Genomic DNA, 17,150 nt, shown 5'->3' with positions numbered 1-17,150 from the left:
AATAAACTAAAGCAGGAAACATCAGAAGATGGAGAAGGAGGTGAGTAGAGATGTTGCTGATGGACTTACTAGTAACTATTAATTAGATGTAATCGATGAGGGCCGGATCCTTACTGAATAGATATGGGAATGGCCTGTAATAGTAACTAAGTAGAAGATGTATCCTTATTATAGTCTATATACTACCTAAGTATCAGTCTTAACATATCGCCCCAGCTGCCTCTCAATATCACAGTAAATGAGCCTACTATCTCATATTTGAACCCATCAAGTTTCTCTCCTAAAACACTCATTTCGCCAGTGGATATTTCTAAAGTGCCGCTTCAAGTCACTCTTGCCAAGCGCACACTGCGAAGGGGGCTGTGCAAAGTCCTATAATCTCGGCTTCTTCCGGCCTTCCTAAAGTCCTAGTACCTCGGTACGTCATTTATCTACTAGTTCCCCAGCCAACACAACCCCAACTTACCTAGTGTCGCACGCATTGTGGAGAGAAATATAAACTAAATTAAGTAATATGAGGTACGCTGCCTCAGTACCTCCGTAAACTTTATTTTGAATAACTTTAATGGAGTCAGGGGTGAAACGATATGATTTGTCCCTAGTATGTGGGCTCGTCTTATCACATTGTCATTATTCCCGTTTCTGCTCAAACACGCCATCCGATCTGGCTGTCTCAGAAGCACCTCCGGACTACCTCTGATGAAATCAGGAGTAAAACCGCCAGAATAACGAATACGTTGTTGCGGTGAGAGTCACCTGGCGGGATAGAAGGGTCAGTAATGAGCATTATAACTTGGACCTGCCAAAGACACCCGTATTGCACCATGAGAGGCTACCGGTTGAGGCAATAGAAACATACCTTCCTCATCAAGACTATGCGTGATCACAACAAACAGGTTGAGAGGCAAACGCATGAGGCTGTACGTGCTACCACGAATTTCGTCGCTTACGACCTCACTCTTCAACAGGTTAATGGCGGGGAAATACAACCCAATGGACGTTTCAACGGCAATAAATGCGTAAAAGACGTATGACTCCGTCGACATCATTGACGCCGAGCTCAAACCCACACAGGCTATAAGAAGGGCGGACATCAAGACCAGGGTAGCACCCTGGAAGCCTGGGCGTTTGAGATTGAAGATGCAGGATCCAGCCATCATGGCACACATGAAGCAGGCAAAGATTAGCCCAAAAGGAAGCTCCTCTACCTCATCCGGGCTATGAGCGGTAGAGGTACGGGCGCTCTTCAACGCCGCGGACCAAAAGAAGACGAAGAGATACATGGCGCTTTCGAAGGAGGTGGTCGCGAGTAGAATCGCCATGATTCGGGCATCCGACGTGATTGCTTTGAGGGAGTCCTTGATGGAGACCCCTTTGGAAGATAGGGCGCCGTTATTCTCACCCTATTTCCCCAGTTAGACAACTCCATATGAGCTGCGCTGCGGTTAAGGCGATGGAGTTCCGGGCTAAGAGTTACGTACCCATCTCTTAGAAATCCAACCCATTGATAATAGACAGCACACGACGCCCCCCATGAACGGCCAAGCCCGACTGCCGAAGACCTCAACCATGGCATCGCCACACACCCCCATTGCTATCGCAATCATTGGACTCATGATGGCGGCATAACTGAAAACCGACGACAGAGATAGCGATGAGTCAGAGAGGCCTCGAGAATGATACTCGGACACCATCCAAACATCGAAGATGGAGAATAGAATCGTCGTCGCCACTCCCCCAGTCAATCGTCCGATGGTCAAGATTATAAGATTGTCGCTAAGCATCGAGAGGCAGGTTACCGTGTACATTACGCCGTAAATTAAACACCCGCGACGCCTACCATACTGATCTGCTAGCCGTCCGACAAAGGAAGCGGAGACAGCGCCACTGATAAAGCCGACGGCATAGAGAGCGCCGACGACCCTCTCGGGAAGTTGTTTGTCATATTTGTAGATGGCGTAAATATGTGGTCCCTAGGATGAGAAAAAGATAAGACGCCGTCGTTTTGAACGGAAGATCCAGCCAGAGTAGCATTTGGCTGAGCGATATTGGCGTTATGACTTACCTGGATCCAGTCGGCGGCGACTGCAAAAGCATACGCCGGGAAATAGTCAAGAAGAAACTTGGATATTTCCCTTGCCTGTGAGGCTTGAACATGGGAGTCAGCTGAAAGATTGCTTTCCTTGCTCTCCTCGTCCACCTTCTTCGTCCCATGAATATGTCTATAGTAACGATATAGAAGGAACAAATTGGCCAAGGCGAAGCCGACGAGATTAAAGGCGTAAAACTCCATATCGTGCCCCTAAATTTGCTGAGAACGGCATGAGCAGAAAAGTTGGTCAGGGCATGCCAGGGGAACGGGAAATGCATCCCTCTAAATTTAGATGTGATGACTGCCTTTATGAGACCTGGGCCTGGACCAACCGAGTTTAGCAAGTGACGGTTGAGCCAGCTTGTGGGATGTTGGGCTGACTGCCCACCAGGGTCTGCCTCGGGTCAAGGGGGGGTGGTGTCACGCCATGCCCTTATGGTATGTCTCGCAGGGCCAATCAATTGAGGGTCTCCGCATCCATGTTATCTGCCGCTCGCCCAAGCGGGTTAAGGCGGGATGAGGGAACCAATATAACTGAGGATCTCCGCATCATGTTATCGGCCGCTAGCCCAAGTGAGCAAGGGGTATTCAGGGATCGACTTCGTATTCAAATTCAATTCAACCCCTGGCCAAATGCGCCACCCCACGTTCAGTCAGGGGCGCGTCGAGATGGGATGGTTATTTTCCTTTCCCTCTTCTGACAACTTTCATAGAAAAAGCAGTTTTTTTTTCCCGCTTTTGATATTCTTGTCTTATCCCAATACCACATTACACTAGAATCATCGGCTATTCTATTGGCAAAATTCACGAGATTGCAGGCCCGGATTCAACATCATGACAGGACCAAGGACGAGGTTTTATACCATCTTGACCGTGGTGGCTGGCGTCCTCGTGCTCGCCGCCGTGATACATGCCATGGACTATAACACTGCATTTGAGATTTCTCGCATGATGAGGTAGGACAGGAAACTCCCTGTGCTCCCGTTATATCGGCATTCCGCCTTCGAGCCTTGGATGACCTGGCTCTTCCCTAAAGAAACGTGCTCTCTAACAACTGTCAAAGATCTGGCAAGCCGGGTCAAGGCAACGCCGACAACGCCAACAACGGCGGCTACCCCGACCACCCCGACCACCCCGACCACGCCGCCCAGACTGTGAACTATCAACCGAACCAACAAAAGACCTGGTATCAAATCGCCGCGGCGGCCGGTACAGACAAAGTCACGACGCACGAGTACCAGTATATGTACGAGAAATATCTACCCCCGATGCGCAACAGGCATGTGAAGATGCTCGAGATTGGATTGGGCTGTAACATGGTTCGTACGCATCCTACTCATCCTACTATTCTCACCAGCGCTCTCTCTAACGTAGAAATTCATTTCCATCGTAGAATTATGGCCCCGGAAAGTCTTATAACACCTGGCTCGAGTATTTCCCCGACGTCGACCTCTACTTCATCGAGTATGACGCGAAATGCGCGGAGAAATGGGCCCACAAGACACAAAACGCTCACGTCTTTACCGGAGACCAGGCCGACGCCGCCTTCCTAGAGGACTTTATCAGCAAGGCCGGCATGGACTTTGACCTCATCATTGATGACGGCGGACACACAATGGACCAGCAGATTACCTCTCTCAAACACCTTTGGAAGGCCGTTAAGCCCGGTGGCTACTACATTCTCGAAGACCTGCAAACAAGCTACCTTGAAGCATACCACGGCGATCCGTCCGCCCACGACCCAACGATTGAAACAGCCACCAAGTTCATCTACGAGCTAATTGATGACCGGATGACTGGCAAGAACAAGCACGAGATTAGTAGTGACATGAGGAGTATTGATTGTATGCGGGAGGTGTGTGGATTCACCAAGAAAGTGGCCTAGAATATGTAAGAGAGGCTTTAACCCGTTTTGTAGATTATTCTTAAAATACTCTCCATAATAATAGTTATAATAACTGTCAGGGTATCACCCCCTCGAGGGCTCCACCTCACACAGGGCAATCAGAGGAGCCGTAGAGACCCCGCCGTACAGTCACAGATCGACCGCACCGCGGACTACAAGAGACCCATATCCGCCATAGTGACGCGGAGGTGTCGCTGAGGTGCCGTAGAGAAGGGTTGGGGAAGACCTACGGAGCGATAGCTATATGAAGGGGCCGGATGAAGCAGCAGCGATTCGCGAATTGAACTGACATACCCTACACTTCACGACCTCGCAGACAACCCGCTGTGCCCTCTCACTCCGTGACCAACCGTCTCTTGCAATAACGCTCCGGGCTGGTTGCGGTAAGTCTCACCTTCAAATTGCCCGGTGCCAAGTAGTAATTGCGTCTCATTTTCTTGTCGAAACCAAAACGGAACACGCCAACCCTAACCCTAATAGACAAACTCGGAGGCGGGACCTGTTAAACAAAGGTGGTACGTCTCTTTCTAAAGAGCGCGACGAGCCCGAGGAACTGCTAAAAGTATGAGGGGCATGGTACTGCCCCGCGGATATCTGCGTGGTAGAGTAGGAAGCTGGCTCCTAATTCTATTGCAGGCTAGGGGACGCGTTCGGAAAGCAAGCCGCGTCGCGTCGTCCACAAACATAACCTCGGCGTTCAGACTTACGAAAAGGTAATCGGCAGTGTAAATGAAATATTGACACGAATTTACACTCCGGTCGTATTGGTTTAATTTTCTGGCGGCGAGTTCATCGTAGAAACTGCTTCGAGGTCATTGGGCGGGGGAGAGTCAAGCCACAGGCAAGCGAAGCACGGGAGGAGGGAGCCAGATCTTTCAAATACCACCCCGGGGCATGTAGAGGCGGATGCTAATTAGCCTATATTTGATATTAATTCGCAATAGCATTTCGGACAGTGGAGAGAGTGTATTGATTAAACCAAAGGAAGCACTCCATTGGAACCTGTTTGGAGTTCTGGCGCATAAAACTCCACCTCTACTGTCCCGAACCTTAACCTCGCCGATATGGTAACAGGCTTAAAATTTGTGTGCTTGCCACATTTTATAGCTGGTGCAGCACCCAGATATCAGTTTCGACGTATCGTCCCACTTGCCTCTTAGCGTCCCAGTAAACAGGCCTGCCATCATGTTTAAACCCGTCAAGCTTCTCTCCCAAAACAATCACTTTACCATCATCATCAGTGGACGTATCCAACTCGATTTTCCCCTCTAGCCACTCTTGCCAAGCGGCGGCTGGCGCCTCTTTCACGAGACTCTCCGGCGCAATTTTTACCACTCGCGCCCCCATTCGAATGTGTTTCCGCAGCCAGGGATCGAACGGGAGGACCACCGGTGCCTGCTGCTGATCACTGCCCGCCTCCGGCTCGCTCTTCTTCTTTTCGAGGCGGTCCAAGGACCACGCAAACGTGCCAGGTTGGTTCGGCTTCCCCTGTGCCCAAGTAAGGTACTCTTCCATCGAAACATCCGGATACCGCCCTTTGAGCGTGGGGCGGAGCGGGACAACGAGCGCTTTAAGGCCGTGTTGTCTCGCCAAAGCTTTGAAATTGAGCAGCAATGCGTCCGCGATGCCTGTACCCTTGTAGTCCCCCATCACGTTCACCAACATCGCAGACAAAGCGTTCGGCGGCTCTGTAGCGCGGGAAAGTGAGTCATGCAACCGCGGGTCGTCATCCGTCCGGTGGGGGCCCGCGTCAGCCCCCTCCGGCGTATCACCACTGCGTGCTTTGGCTTGAAGAGCACCTCTGGCGAGCATCGCATCCCAGCCGCGGTCGGGGAGGCTAAGGGCCCATCGAATAGACCCGTCGAGATCGAGTTCGCGGCCAGCCAGCTCCGGCCAGTAGAACGGCACGCACAGGCCGATGGCGACGACCTGCTCGTCTGGCTCCTTGACAACCATGGTTTGATAACGGGCCAACTCTTCGATTTCCCCCAGCGCCTCCCAGTGCGGGTTGTCCAGCTCGGTTATCCAGGGCGGCCAGATTATGTTGAGGGGATGAGTTTCATCGCCGGCGATTTCCCAGAGGTCCGGTCGCGACGCAGCCGATTCGAGGCGGAGACCGTCGTCGAGTTGGGTATCGAATGATTCCATTTCCATCGAGGAATTTTACCAAGCCGTCTTTGAGATGGTACTAACCGAAGAGTGGATTGCGGCTTGCAAGGTTGCAAGGACGAAGTACTGACGTGGGACGACACAACACAACGCAAGGACCAACGTGCTTTGTTCGGGTTTAGCTCGTATTATCTTGTCCAGGTTCGGGTCGTTCGGTAGATTGATGCCTGAGAACGGGACTCGCAGAAGAACACTGTACAGTGACAAGAATAACAACATGACTAGTATGCAATGCCCTTGTACTTTCGGTTGGTTTGCTTTTTTAATTTTTACTTTAGAAAAGAAGCAAAAAAAAGGGAAGGGAGAGGGACCCTACTACATAGCCACTAATTTCCTCCGAAGAGCGAGCTGAGCAGCTTTCAGCTTGTTCAGCTGCGGACGTTTGTTTGACCTGACTGACCTGACGCCATCAGCTCTGTGGCTTCCATACAAAGCCAGTGGCTGGCTGTGCATCTCGGTCGCTTTTCTCCCATGCTGGTTGTCTCGGCGAAAACGAAAGGTACAACATTGTGCACACCTGTTATTTCAACCTAGAAACATTGATTGGCCCTTTCCCCTGTTCCCAGGCTCATGGAAGATCTGTCAGAGTTCCTCGCAGGTGAAACATGGCTGGAAAGCAAAAAAAAAAAAAAAAAAAAAAAAAAAAAAGAGAACAAAGGAACAAAATAGGAAAGGTGCCGTTAACTGGTCAGTATCAGCAGTATTGATCTCCAAACATTAAGTCGGGCCTTCAAGGTGAGTCAACATATCAGCCGCTGGCATCACTAAACCAGGCAGAGAGAGAGGGAGAGCAAGTATGAGGGGAAGGACAACATTCATCAGAGACAAGAGAATGGTGGGTATTATTATCCTCTGCAGCCGGTTCCGTAGACCGGGTGCTGGTCATGTTGCCCTTCGACGCCACCACCTTGCGTCTAAACGGGGTTTTTTCTTTTTCTTTTTTTCTTTTAAAGCTTCTGGTGTCCTTAACACACTTTTTATCTATAGTTTTATTTTTATTTTCTCCTTAATTGTCTCCTAATATTTTTTTGCCATGGGCGATCATCAGGCTCAGACATGGGGGACCCGGTGGCGGTCCAAGCCATCTTTCATCCTAACAACCGTAGGAATGGGTCTCTTTATAGATCTTCTTCTTTACGGTATCGTCGTGCCGGTGCTTCCATTCATGTTACGCGACCGTCTTTCCATCCCAGAATCCCAGATCCAATCGTGCACTTCCAGGCTACTGGCCGCATATGCAGGGGCATCCGTTGTATTTTCACTCCCAGCAGGATGGATTGGGGACCGGTTAGGCTCTCGACAACCGCTGTTCCTCGCGGGTCTGATTCTCCTCCTCGTCGCGAACGCAATCTTGGCGTTAGGCCAGACCATGAATGTGCTGGTTATGGCAAGAGTCATCCAGGGTATCTCGGCAGCGGTCGTCTGGACGGCTGGACTTTCCATGGTTCAACGCACAGTTGGCTCTGAAAACATGGGCAAGGCCATGGGGACGGTAAGCAGGCACTTCTCCCCATTATCCCTCCACATCACGCTTTTGCTTTTGGCTTGGTTTATTTTATTTCAATATATTGCATTTTCTTTTCCTTTCCACGCGTCAAATTTGTCGAGACTTCAAACTGACGGACCGGGAATAAGATGTATCCCATCATTTCTGTCGCCGAACTCATCGCGCCGATCCTGGGGGGCGAGCTGTACGAAAGAGCCGGTACTCTCGGAATGTTCTCCGCTGGAGCAGTAGCCCTCTCGGTCGATTTCGTCATGCGGCTTCTGGTTCTCGACAAGCCAGCGGCACCAGCCACGACCTCCTCGTCAGTAAAATCGAGGTCCGGATCGGCCCTAGAGGCGGGAGAAACCGACCCATTGCTCCGCGCAAACGGCCGTATCGTCCACGAGGAATTCAAGATACTCAAGGACCCTCGCGCCAGAGTGGACGAGGCCTTTCCTTTCCTACACTGTTTTCTGGACCCGAGGATTTTTGTGGGGCTATTCCTCTCCTTTGTTCACGCCTCGATGGTTGGGACGTTCAACGCCACGTTACCCACGGAGGCACAGTCGCTTTTCCACTTCTCATCGCGCCAGGTCGGGCTTCTCTTCATTCCGTTAATTATTCCCTATCTCGCCTGCGGCTTACCCGCTGGGATGGCGGTGGATAGGCGGGGACCTCGAATCATGGCAGTGGCGGGCTTCATCTTCCAAGCCCCGTGCCTTCTACTTCTCGGGATATCTTCGCGGGACGCGGTTCCGGGTCAGGCTAGGCTCGCGCTCTTCTGCGTCGCTCTCGCGCTGAACGGCGTGGGCATGGCTGTCATTAGTCTGCCGGGTTTCGTGGAGGCGACCAACGTAACGCAGAAGTACGCCGAGGCCAACCCGGGCTTTTTCGGCAAGAACGGGCCTTACGCGCAGCTTTACGGGATGGACTCGCTATTCATCTTCTCCGGACTCGCATTTGGCCCTCTCGTAGGTGGCATGCTGAGGGATAGTTTTGGCTATTGGGTCATGATGGCTTGTTTTGCGGTGTTTTCGGGTTTCGCAGCTGTGCTGTCGTACCTAGTGTTAGGGGAAAGAACTTGAGAAGGAGATCACCGATGCCTGGATCTTTGTGTAGCTTCAGGATAACTGCACGTTACTACTACTAGTTTCTCTTAACCACGCGTCGATAACTCAATACGGCATTGGAAGATGGTTAGATCCACACCGCCCCCACTCGCCGACGCCTTGGGACTGCATCCAACTCTCGCCACATTTTCTGCCCTAATTTATGTGTGAGCTGGGGTTTTGCTGTTCAACAGACATATCGGGAACAATTCTTCTTTTCTGACGGTCCTCTTCTGATCGTGCAAAGTTGCCTAGCTGCAATGGGCTGGCTGAAGAGTGGAGTAGCTGGATGCTCGTTGCCACTGTTCTTTCGTTTCTTTTTCTTATAACAGATCACCAGCGCGTCACATCAGCCTGGAAAGTTAAAAAAGTAAAGAAGCTGCCTGAGTCGTCATGCGAACGGCTCCCCGCTTGCTCAACCGACCGACGGACCTGGGTCTCTTACAGCCGCTGAGTCTAATCATTCAAAATGTCACCACGTAGTGTCACGCCGAGGACAGTCCGATATACTTGTATCTACGAGACTTCAGCGTGCGTGCCGTTGATGGTTTTGGGCTTTTGGCTGGCTGATTTCAGCCAGGCTGGGACCCTGAGATGACGATCCTGTGGACAACGAAACCGAGCCTCTCGGATTCGATTGGCAGGCAGTTTGCTGTTCATGACAACGTTTAATCTACGCTGGCGTAATGTAGTGTAATTGCCTATCTCGTTGTCGGCGTATTACGATGGGTAGGAAACACGGTGGGCAGTGGTCGCGACTCAGAAGGCGAAGGATGTACGTAGACGACGTCTTACGTGGAAACTCGTCACTTCATTGTTGATGACCGGGTCGTGGACGGTGATATTATGCCGTAGCAATTGGGCTTATATATCATCAAGTTGTTGCCCATGTTTTCGCGCCAACGTCACTGTATCTCTCAATCTAGCCCATGATTTGATTACATTCACTGAATATGGCTGTACGCCGGACAAGCGCAACCGCGCCGACAAGCGTCATGGCATCCCCTTTCATCTTATACATCACTTCTTCGAGACTATTCTCCATCATACTCGCCACGGTGGCTAAGTTTCTACCGCCTCTGCCATTGCCGTCTAAGAAGGAAGCAAAACCGCACCATCAAACTCAAGAAGTCCTCGCCCCGACGCCTCAAAACCCCGAAGAGGTCGTAGTGATAATCGATGATGGTGGAGACGGATTGCCAGTCGTCAAAACGCTCGTCCTAGACAATGGCGTCGAGAAACCCCAACATCTTCACGATGCGTCGGTGTACCGGTACTTCGGCAGCTTCGATAACAATGCGGTTGGCGACGCACGGCTGTCGAAGTGTATTAGAAGAAGCGCCGTGTCGATGGGACAGCTGCAACATCTTCTCAAAGGAAGGGATCCCCACGAGACTTCCAAGCCGGAGCCTGAGCCAACAGTTACTCTCGGGGACGGGGGCTTTGTTTCATCACTGCAGATGCCAGACGGGACCGACGTATCAGAAGTTTTTACAAAAGTCCAGCTTCGGTATGCCCATGGATTCGCATCTACTCAGTACTTCCACTCCCGCTGTTCGGCCGTCAAACCTTCAATGCTGAAACAACCACGGGCTGAATTCAAACATATACACATCAGCACCGGAGTCTGCTTGTTTTCTGAAGCCGTGCTCGGCATGACGCCGGGACAGGCCCAGGCATCACTCCTCGACGGTGATAACCCCACCATCCCGTCTTTATTACCGCCGCATGTCGACCTCACGATTTATGAGCTGGAAACTATCTTTAGAGTCTCGTCGGCAATCGCTGATGTCGTTGGTCTCATTAAACAGTCCCACCCAGCTGATCGAGTGACCATCCACGTCGACATTCCCGACTTTCAGTACCATTGGACGGCCTGCGAACTTCTGAAGCGCAACCTAGTCGACGTTGACTACGTCCGTGGGTGGGTTGGTGCGATTGACGGAAGAAAAAGGCTTCTTGGAGCTATCATGACTTCAACCATTCATAAGATGTTACGAGACCGATGCCTGCCCATCGTCCAGGTTATCATCACGTCCGGAACGGAGAGCGCTGTACGCCTCGTAAATGAAAAGCTCGGTAATAGCGGGACCGTACCGACCTTAGAAGAGATCATCGATGTGCTACGCACCGAGGGTGAGGATTCGGGCCAGTGGAGGGAGTTCTTCCATCATTTGGAGATGCGCCGTCAACCCTCAACAGTTGAAGATCTTGGCCGGCTTATGTATGTCTTCAAGATGGTGAAGCCGGCCCTTTATCCCGACGGGAAGATAATCGATCGTCCCGGTCAGAGACTTCTGATTAATGTCGACGACATCGCTGAATGGAGGATCTTGGATGGGGCAAAGGCCTTTCTTAAGAGATATTATAAGCAACACTATCACGTCGACCAAGAGCCAGTCCCAGTCGGATTATTTCCTGTGCAAAGAGTCTTCACCACAGCTCCGGGGCGACTATGTCTTTATCACAATGACCCTGGTCAGCATATGTATCACGAGGAGGATCGGGCTGTAGTCGGCCCGTTGGATATCATTGCGATGACATACGGGCAACAGATGAGAGACTGGTTGGAAAAGACCATAACCGAGATCGCTTAAAATAGTAGAAATAAATATCATTTAATACCGGGTTTTGCCAACACATGAGAAAAAAGGTCACTGTATGGGACCAAGTCATCGACTAGTATTAACAAATGTCCAGACACCAGAGACCCCAAGACATGTTTATAACTCCTGGAACTGTGGAGAATGGCTCAGCTGCACGTTCATATCCCCCAGGCCCACACCCGACAAGTACGTTCCCGAATCCACGGCACTATTCGTCTAGTTAGCTCATTTGGATCTATTACAAGGGCCAAGAAAAGGTTGGCCAGGAGAGGAGGAGGGTTCGCCCTTACAATTCGTTATTTGGCACGATGTCCAGAAACATCAGATTTGGAGTCTCCATGCTCGCAGGATACAGAACATTTTCTCCGTCCCAGATGCCGTGTTCCTCAAGTTGCGCCATCACCTCTGTAAGAGCATGTTTCGTCCAAAGAATCTGCTCCATCCCCTGAAGAGTCCGCGTGCACGTCTTGACATTCTCCAGCTGCTCCGCCGCATTCGTCTCTATCAGCGCCAGAAGCGAAACCTGCATACACTCGAGGATGGATGTGCAGTCGAACGGGATCCGACTCGTCAGCAGATCGTGGTCGCGTAGAAACGCGATGGCCTCCATGGCCTTTTGCGCGGCGCCGAGACACATGGTGCCGAAGTCGTCGAACCACTTTTGCTTGGTGGCGTCGGCGAGCTTGCGGCCTTCGCGCGAGACGTTGTAGAGTTTGAAGGGCCGCGTCGTGAACATGACGGTTCGCCAGTATCGGAGGTGTAATACCGCGACGGAACGTTTGTGGAATCCGGCTACTTGGTTGAAGTCGCGCAGGTGAGGAGGTAGCTCGGAGTACCAATTCTGCAGGTCGTTCATCAGGGTCGAGACTGTTGACAGCGCGAGGTTGAGTGTGTTGGGTGTCGGCACCCTGTAGATAACTCTGCTGGCGGTCCGCTTGAGCTGGGCTAGTCGGCAGGATACCTCGAGGTAATTCAGGGGCATATTTGAGCCGGGGCTTAGAATCTGGCCCATGGTTTAGCGAGGATCAATAAGCATACGCCTGGCGCGACTTACGTCTTCCGAGGGCAATTTCAGCACGCCGGGAATAATATCTTCGCTGATGGCGGTAGGATGTCCATAGCAAAGGCTAATGTCAAGGTCGAGTAGGTACAAGGAGCAAAACAATCGTAAGTCTACCTGCTTGTGAAGGCTGTGGCGAGCGCTAATGTCCCCTTTCGTGTGGAGGCCCAGGGTAAATGCGATCCTAGCGGCGGATCCGACATAGATGTATGCGGTGTTGCCAAACATTGAGCTCGAAAGCGCCAGAGCCTAGCAGGGATATATCGTATTAGACGCCAGGAAATCAACGTAGAATGGGTAATAAACTTACTAAAAGACATAATGCCCTGAGACTGTCAATGTCGCCGCTATCGCACAGCGCCGGCACCAAGGCCTTTGACAAAGCAAGATATCGAAGAGACGGCCTCATATCGAGACCTGGACTCTCCTTTTGCATTTGAGTCTCACACGTCATGGCAAATATTGCGTACAGGGCACAAAGTGTCGCCGGAGTAGCCGCCGCGGAATCTCCGGCATATATCCGATCGAGTCGAGCATGCAGCTGCTCGGCCGAAAAGAACCAGTAGACGGACTGGATCTCTCGGAAGAATCGGGCTATGCAGCCGTCGCAAAGGTCTCGCCGAGGCAGGTTTATTTGTCTGGGCGGTTTTAAGCGATGGGTTGTTTCAGGTGTGAGGGGAGGGCAGGCCTCGGCGGCGCTGAGAGGAGCCAAAACTTCACTCTTGGGAGAGGAAGCACTGAGGCGGGGCCGTTTTAAAGATCGCACGGCGTCGAGGAAGAGATATGTTGAGTTTGCGCCGACATGTCCTAGAGATGTTATTAACGATTTGGGCCTTCATTTTGTGAGTATGGTAAAATTCCATGGGCGACCACATACTGTAGACTCCGTTTGAGTCGATGCGTAGCCACCCGAGCTCCTTGTGGAGCTCTTCAATCTCATCCACTACAATATCCGGCCCGTCTTTCGGCGTTCCTACTGGCTGAAGATAGCTGGGCGAGTTTCCATTCACCGAAACCACGACTGTGTCGTTCGTCGGCGATGCTTGCGAATTATTGGAGCTGGTGGAAGTCAAGGACTCGGCGAGGGCCTTGAGCGTGTGCAGGTTGAACTCGGTATTGGGGACGAAGTGCTCCAGGATCCGCATCATGTAACGGAATTCTTCCTCTGAGACGCGATAATATGGACGCTGTCTCCTTCGCGACGCGTCGAGATGACAGGGGGCGCCGATGCTGGCGCAGAAATGGCATGGTCCGGGAACTATGATGGTCAGTATACTCCCAAGATTTTAGTCCTCTTCAATTAGAACATACTAGGATCGACACACTGAATCTGTTAGTAAAAGAGAAAGCAAATTGTTGCCATAACGATGGAAGCTATTGCCAGTTTTGTTGGTTATTTCCTCACCTTGGTCTTTCTGCTCTTGCAGCGGTCGCAGCTCATAGCTGTCCGCCGCCTCGCTGGCCGGTCGGAACCATTCTGGGCCGGCTTGGGTGACACCGATGGCATCGTCATTGTGAATTACTTCTCAATTATATGATCAAGATAGGATCCAGCCCAAATGCAGTCGATCGTTTTGGCGATTTTGTTATGGTTAAATGCCGTCTCGGAAGATTTCCAGCGCCGGTGGAGAGTGGATATTCAGATCCAGAGAAGTCATGCCGAGTGGAGGGCACCCGGATCTGGGGATAAAATCTGGGGAACTCTGGGGAAGCTGGGGAAAATGGAGACGAGTCAATTGGCGGACGTTTGCATGGGCAAGCTGCGCCGCACATGGCTAGCTCGGTCAATAGCTCCAGAGCTTATGGTGTGGTGCGCGTGGGCTCCATTGCCCTGCCCTGCCCTGCCCTGGGATCTTGCGCATCTTGATTGATCATCAAAGCCCTTGTCTCCATGGATTCGTAAGGATCATGGCAGCTCACCGATTCTCTGTCTCCCGGTTGGATGGGCTCGCTGGAGATAGCTCGGAGTCCCCACAGCGCCTACCGGATTGGGTGCTGTGCAGGCTTTCATGTGATTCCCTCGACCAAGTTCCTGGGAAAGCGCGAAGAGGCGAGCACCTCCACTCGAGCTCAGTTCGTAACTGCCGGGGAAGGACCAAGAGGTGCGAAGTGGGGACCCAGTGGGGACCTGGTGGGGACCTGGTGGACCCTGGGTTTTGCCGTGCGGGGAAGGAACGGGGGTAAGTCGGGGCCAGCGGGTGCCATCGCCAAGTGGTAGAAGTACCGCTGGCTTTGTTATCTGCCAGGATCCGGGTTCGTTCCGGGTAGTGATACTGAGGTACAGTGCAGAAGATTGATGGACGGTCTCGGCAAGGGCATTAAACGATGCCATTCCGGAGTCTTGATCTGTTGCCGGCAACCCCGCAGATTAAACCCGGAGTCTACCTGTAGAAAAGCCCTGCTGTTACTTCGTACTTCGTGCTCCATCGTCAACATTGGTCCCCTCAGTTCAGTGCCTGTTGTCTATTCGACCAACTGACCCTCTCAAGTATCGTGTCTCGTTTTTTTTTTCTACACTCCGCTGAGATCTCGTAAATCTTACGAAATCACTTTTAAGTCCGACTGCATTTCTGCTTCTGGCCTAGCGAATCGAGACTTTCCAAGAATCTCTTACCCACACTCTCTCGCTGCACAGGTAGCCATGACTCAGTTCCAGCCTCGCATGCTGATCAACGGCCAGGTAAGACATCCCCCCAACTTACATCCACACCCTCGAACTGAAGACAAGGGAGTGATTGGTGCCCAGAGTGGAACTTCCCCCCAAGCCAATTGCTGTGGCTGGAAACTAACCACTCGCTCCTTCCAGTTGGTCGAAGCCTCTGACAAAGCCACTTTTCCCCTTTTCAATCCTGCGACACGCGAGAAGGTGGCCGATGGTACGTAGTGACTTCGATTATCGCTCCTTTCCCCACCGGACTGAATTATCGCGAGTTTTTTTTCGTCGTCCTTTTCGTTGGGCCTCAGTTGTTTCTCCTCTCTCGGATAATGTCGCCTCCGCAGCCTCTAGCCATCCCAAACCCTTCAGCATTCATTCTCTCCCAATTAGCCCCGCTTCCACCGGAATAATTCCCCCAAACTAACCTCACCTCCCTACCACCTTGCCTCACAGTCCCGGAAGCCACCGAAGACGACGTCAACGCCGCCGTCGCCGCCGCAAAGGCCGCCTTCCCAGCATGGTCCGCTCTCGACCCCGCCAAGCGTGGCTCCTACCTCAAGAAGCTCGCCGCCCTCATCCGTCAACACAACGATGAGCTGGCCCACCTCGAGGCGAGCTCCATGGGCCGCCCCGTGACGGAGTACATTGACGGGTTCGCTGCCGCGGGCCACTACGACCACTACTCCGAGGCGTGGGCGCAGATCCAGGGCCAGGCGAGCTTGAACACTCCGGGTTACGTGAACATGACGCTGAGGCAGCCGTACGGTGTCGTCGGTGCCATCATCCCATGGAACGTGCCGCTTGTTTTCTTTGCTGGGAAATCGGCGCCTGCGTTGATTACGGGGAATACTGTGGTTCTTAAGTCGAGTGAGAAGGCGCCCCTCGCGTCGGCCAAGCTTGCCGAGCTCATTCACGAGGCTGGGTTTCCCCCGGGCGTCTTCAACGTCATCTCGGGTCATGGGCTTCCCTCGGGTGCAGCGCTATCGGCGCACATGGACGTCCGCGTACTCACCTTTACCGGCTCTGGCCGTACCGGTCGCCTGATCCAAGAGGTCGCCGCGAAGACGAACCTGAAGAAGGTCATCCTCGAGCTCGGCGGTAAGTCGCCCGCCATCATCTTCGACGACGCAAACCTCGATAGGGCCGTCGCCGAGACGATGCATTCCATCCAGTGGAACAGCGGCCAAGTCTGCATGGCCAACTCGCGCATCTACGTGCAGGAGAACATTGCTTCGCAGTTTGTTGAGGTCTTCAAGCAGAAGTTTTCCGCCGTCAAGGCTGGCAACCCTATCGAGAAGGATGTCAAACATGGGCCTCAGGCCGATGAGATTCAGTACAAGAACGTGCTGAGCTTCATTGAGGAGGGCAAGAAGTCCGGGTCGCTTGCGCTTGGCGGTAAGGGGAACCTCGAGTCGACGGGTGGTTTCTTCGTTGAGCCTACCGTGTTCCTCGAGACGCCGGAGGATGCGCGCATCATGAAGGAGGAGGTCTTTGGTCCTGTCGTCAATATTAACACTTTTAAGACGGAAGAGGAAGCTATCAAGAAGGCCAACGACACCCATTACGGGTTGTATGCTTCCGTTTACACCAAGAACATCGACAGGGCTCTCAGGGTGGCCAAGGCTCTCGAGTCTGGCTACGTCGGCGTCAACTCTACCAGTCCTGCGACCGGGCGAGATCTGCCGTTCGGAGGGTACAAGATGTCGGGTCAAGGAAGAGAGGGGTGGCTCCATAGCATGGACAACTTCCTTGAGACCAAGAGTGTTATGATCAGGATTGAGGATGCGTAAATGTGTGGGAAGGATTTTGGTTTGATTGCTTCTGCAGCGTAGATACGCTAGTCAAATTTATAATTTTTTTGTCATGCATGCTCCAAATCGGCAGTTTGTTTTCCAGTCTCCAAGTCCCCAACAACACCCATACGCCCTGCAGGTGCCTTGTCTGACCAATCTTCCTCTTGGCTTCAGAGAGTTGGGGTAATGGGCTACGTCCCTGGAGATTTATAATTTTATTTCGATTGAAAAGCAGGAAGTTGAGTGAGAGTTTTTGTAGTCTATCATCTTGTA

At 52.1% G+C, this 17,150-nt stretch overlaps 5 protein-coding genes and 2 pseudogenes across 5 annotated transcripts; 4 read left to right on the top strand and 3 right to left on the bottom strand.

The window, feature by feature from the left end:
• Positions 1-673: 673 nt before the first annotated feature.
• Positions 674-1,616, bottom strand: SAPIO_CDS1871 (uncharacterized protein; the record flags this gene model as incomplete). The annotated part of the gene is made up of 3 exons (XM_016785040.1): positions 674-756; positions 860-1,403; positions 1,587-1,616. The coding sequence occupies 3 exons, from the start codon at positions 1,614-1,616 to the stop codon at positions 674-676; spliced, it is 657 nt and encodes a 218-aa protein (XP_016645337.1).
• A 1,310-nt stretch (positions 1,617-2,926) lies between these two features.
• SAPIO_CDS1870 (putative hard-surface induced protein) lies at positions 2,927-3,977 on the top strand (the record flags this gene model as incomplete). Its single annotated transcript, XM_016785039.1, has 3 exons — positions 2,927-3,048; positions 3,156-3,411; positions 3,486-3,977. 3 exons carry the CDS (start codon positions 2,927-2,929, stop codon positions 3,975-3,977), a joined length of 870 nt encoding a protein of 289 aa, XP_016645336.1.
• A 1,122-nt stretch (positions 3,978-5,099) lies between these two features.
• On the bottom strand, positions 5,100-6,146 carry SAPIO_CDS1869 (annotated as a pseudogene; the record flags this gene model as incomplete).
• A 1,390-nt stretch (positions 6,147-7,536) lies between these two features.
• Positions 7,537-8,772, top strand: SAPIO_CDS1868 (uncharacterized protein; the record flags this gene model as incomplete). The annotated part of the gene is made up of 3 exons (XM_016785038.1): positions 7,537-7,659; positions 7,803-8,624; positions 8,725-8,772. 3 exons carry the CDS (start codon positions 7,537-7,539, stop codon positions 8,770-8,772), a joined length of 993 nt encoding a protein of 330 aa, XP_016645335.1.
• Positions 8,773-9,757: 985 nt separating this feature from the next.
• SAPIO_CDS1867 lies at positions 9,758-11,359 on the top strand (annotated as a pseudogene; the record flags this gene model as incomplete).
• A 126-nt stretch (positions 11,360-11,485) lies between these two features.
• Positions 11,486-13,941, bottom strand: SAPIO_CDS1866 (uncharacterized protein; the record flags this gene model as incomplete). Its single annotated transcript, XM_016785037.1, has 7 exons — positions 11,486-11,576; positions 11,659-12,371; positions 12,423-12,677; positions 12,739-13,235; positions 13,306-13,686; positions 13,740-13,752; positions 13,834-13,941. 7 exons carry the CDS (start codon positions 13,939-13,941, stop codon positions 11,486-11,488), a joined length of 2,058 nt encoding a protein of 685 aa, XP_016645334.1.
• Positions 13,942-15,069: 1,128 nt separating this feature from the next.
• On the top strand, positions 15,070-16,874 carry SAPIO_CDS1865 (Aldehyde dehydrogenase; the record flags this gene model as incomplete). The annotated part of the gene is made up of 3 exons (XM_016785036.1): positions 15,070-15,108; positions 15,235-15,304; positions 15,538-16,874. 3 exons carry the CDS (start codon positions 15,070-15,072, stop codon positions 16,872-16,874), a joined length of 1,446 nt encoding a protein of 481 aa, XP_016645333.1.
• Positions 16,875-17,150: the final 276 nt, after the last annotated feature.

This window comes from Scedosporium apiospermum, assembly GCF_000732125.1.
Source record: "Scedosporium apiospermum strain IHEM 14462 chromosome Unknown SEQ_SAPIO_0077, whole genome shotgun sequence".
Lineage (NCBI taxonomy): Eukaryota > Fungi > Ascomycota > Sordariomycetes > Microascales > Microascaceae > Scedosporium > Scedosporium apiospermum.
Note: the sequence above shows the minus strand (reverse complement) of the source record. Positions and strands in the feature narration are given on the sequence as shown.